The following is a 3,435-nucleotide window of genomic DNA, read 5'->3' as shown; positions in this document are numbered from 1 at the left end:
AGCCCACGTGCACGCCCCGCTGGATCTGTTCTTCGTGCTGGACGGTTCCGGAAGTGTGACCAGCGCCAACTTCGACCTGATGAAGGGCTTCACCAAGAACGTGGTCAACGCCTTCGACATCAGCGCAACCGCCACAAGGGTCGGCGTGGTGCAGTACTCCGACCGTAACACGTGAGTTTTTGTCTGCCGGTTATTACTTCCGGGAAGGAAATATTGTTTTGGGTGGCGCTAATGCATGCTCGGTTTGTATGTTTGGGTTCCGACATCAGCGCAACCGCCGCAAGGGTCGGTGTGGTGCAGTACTCCGACCGCAACACGTGAGTTTTTGTCTGCCGGTTATTACTTCCGAGACGGAAGTATTGTTTTGAGTGGCGCTAATGCATGCTAGGTTTATCTTTATGTTTCGGTTCCAAAGTGAGTGGGTGGACAAGAAACATGGTGGAGATTGGGTATCACCTGGGTCGGAGTCGTCAGTAGACTGACGTGGCTTCTTTGAAAAAGACTGGTATCTACCAACACAGATGAACTTTCATGATAGTACGTGACTTCATCATCTGGTTCCGGGACGGAAGTCTTGTTTTGGGTGTCGCCGATTTGTATGTTTCGGTTCCTAAGTGAGTGGGTGGAGATTGGATTTCGCTAGGGTTGGCGTCGTGCAGTACTCCGACCTGAACGGGAACTATGTGGCTCCAGATGTCTTACTGAGGGATGACTGCATGTGCAAGATGTCGGTTAGTTTCAAAACAAATTGTATATCATTCAGAACTGCCCAAAATATTTCAACCCATTACCCTACTTTCAATATTCATTTTTGAGGTCGTGTGGCGTAACAACAGAGCGTTTGGCTCGGAATCAAGAGGTCCCGGGCTCGAATCCTGCCATGCCACCGATCTTGTGCCCTTGGGAAAGGCACTTGACACAAATCCCCTCACTTTACTCAGACTCTGTTACTGCGTTGGTGGCGGCATAAAAATAACACTGAAAAAAACTTGAGTGTGGCGTCACTGTCTTGTAATAAAAGTTGGAATAGAAAAAATACAAATATTCATTTTCTTTTCCAGCCTGGAGTTCAACCTCGGAGACCACGGTGACAAGCCCTCCACCCTGGCCGCCATCGACGGCATCGTGTATCAGGGCGGCGGCACGTCCACCGGGTCCGCGCTGGAGTTCTCCCGCGTCAACGCTGCATGGAGGGGAGGCAGTGTTCCTAAGGTAAGCAGTTTCTATGGTATTGTCTTACCATATGTGATGCGAAGACCAGCAAACACCTTAGTTTATAAGGCATACCACCAGGAGTTAAAAAAACCCAGACCCCGGGGAAGACCACCCAAGAGGTGGAAAGACCAGATTCAAAGTGACACAGGGCTTATCCCTATAAGGAAGCAGTCAGACTATTGCCGTTGATAGTGCTGGCTGGAGGAACCAGATGGAGGGGAGCAAGGGGCCATTACCTGGCCTGAGCACATAGGCAGGTAGACAGTCAGGTCTTACCATAGGAACTACCCTATCCTCATTTAGACATTTCGTGCTCTCAGTTAATTTAGTGACGCTGAAGATGAGGGATGGATGTCACTCGAAAAGTTATCTCAATTATTTTTCCATTAGTAGAGTTTGATTTTTGTTTGAATATTGGTTTACCTGGATGTCTAACCTCCATCAACGGACCCAAAACATTTCTTCAATACAGTTCAGATCTCATTTATTCAGTTCGGAGAAGCATTTACTTGTAAAAGGGAGATTGAATGGGACGGTAATTTCAGGTGTTTCATTTTTTACCGTAAAAGAATGCCGAACCTCTTAGTGATAAAATGACATAGAAACAATACCTATCCAAAGTAAGTGGCGTATGGAAGTGGGTGGGCGGAGAGTGGGTTTCAATTGACTGACAGGGTTGTGACACTTTCTCCAGGTGATGATCGTGGTGACGGACGGCAAGTCCACCGACTCCGTGACGGCGCCGGCCAACGCCCTGGCGTCTGGCGGCGTGGACGTGTACGCGATCGGCGTGCATATGAGAATGGGTGGGCGGAGAGTGGGTTTCAATTGATTGACAGGGTTGTGACCTTTTGTCCAGGTGATGATCGTGGTGACGGACAGCAAGTCCACCGACTCCGTGACGGCCCCGGCCAACGCCCTGGCGTCTGGCGGCGTGGACGTGTACTCGATCGGCGTGCATATGAGAATGGGTGGGCGGAGAGTGGGTTTCAAGTGATTGACAGGGATGCGACCCCTTTTCTCCAGGTGATGATCGTTGTGACGGACGGCAAGTCCACCGACTCCGTGACGGCCCCTGCCAACGCCCTGGCGTCGAGCGGTGTGAACGTGTACGCGATCGGCAAGCATATGAAAATGGGTGGCCGGAGAGTGGGTTTCAGTTGATTGACAGGGTTGTGACCTTTCTCCAGGTGATGATCGTTGTGACGGACGGAACTGTAATAGTCGAGCCATGTAAGCTAATGGACGTGGGTGGGCGGAGAGTGGGTTTCAGTTGATTGACAGGGTTGCTACCTTTTCTCCAGGTGATGATCGTTGTGACGGACGGCAAGTCCACCGACTCCGTGACGGCCCCGGCCAACGCCCTGGCGTCTGGCGGCGTGGACGTGTACGCGATCGGCGTGGGGAACTACGACGCCGCCGAGCTCCTGGCCATCGCCGCCCAGGACCAGAACAAGGTGAACTAGAGAAGTAACATTTGCAAAGCAAATGCATAATGTTTACCTTCGGACATGGTCTGCTCTGTTAATTCTTATTTACTCAAACACATACATGTACTACTAGTATATGGTAACAGGAGCAGAGCAGACCATGAAGTTTGCAACATTATGTAACCCAACACCAGTCACCATGTTGACAGACGTCAACAAATCATGTCATTGGCCAGGTCAGAGGTTAGTGTTTGGAGAAGAAGAAGAGGAAGAGGAAATGGAGTAAAAACAATATGCTTTCCTTCGGTAAACATAATGAATGGATCTTTATTCAACTTGCAGACTTACAATTGCCTGAATTATGTTGAATTTACAAAGTATAAAATATTAAGTATTAAGTATTAAAAGCATTAACAATTATTTACATTAAAATACGTTTATCATAAAATGTTCTGGAATCATTTATACTGGTTGGAATTGATGCATTCATATACATATAAAATAACTACATAAATACATTACTCAGGTCATCGAGCTGCAAGACTTCAACGCCCTGCAGGCCGAGATCGAGCAGATCGCACAGACCGTCTGCGTAGGTGAGTTGTCGGTTCTTACAAATCATCATCACTATGTCCAGCGGCCTGCTATATCCAGAACCTTACTTAATCGAAAAAGCCTTAAGTAGCTTGCTACAAGAATAAGTGCAATAGTCAATCAGCGCAATACATTAATGTCTAAATTCTATTATATTGATAAGACATAATGAATCTCTTATTTAAACTGCAGTTTT

The 3,435-nt window shown here is 47.9% G+C and overlaps 1 protein-coding gene across 1 annotated transcript in view; it reads left to right on the top strand.

Moving 5' to 3' along the window:
- The window catches only part of LOC109465174 (collagen alpha-1(XII) chain-like), a 25,375-nt gene that overhangs the window by 11,149 nt on the left and 10,791 nt on the right, over positions 1 to 3,435 (top strand). The window contains 4 exon segments of the mRNA XM_019762319.1: positions 3 to 171; positions 1,062 to 1,212; positions 2,520 to 2,672; positions 3,172 to 3,252. Coding sequence (XP_019617878.1) covers positions 3 to 171; positions 1,062 to 1,212; positions 2,520 to 2,672; positions 3,172 to 3,252 — 554 coding nt within the window.

The sequence above is a fragment of the Branchiostoma belcheri genome, unplaced genomic scaffold, assembly GCF_001625305.1.
Source record: "Branchiostoma belcheri isolate BF01 breed outbred unplaced genomic scaffold, Haploidv18h27 scaffold15, whole genome shotgun sequence".
Lineage (NCBI taxonomy): Eukaryota > Metazoa > Chordata > Leptocardii > Amphioxiformes > Branchiostomatidae > Branchiostoma > Branchiostoma belcheri.
Note: the sequence above shows the minus strand (reverse complement) of the source record. Positions and strands in the feature narration are given on the sequence as shown.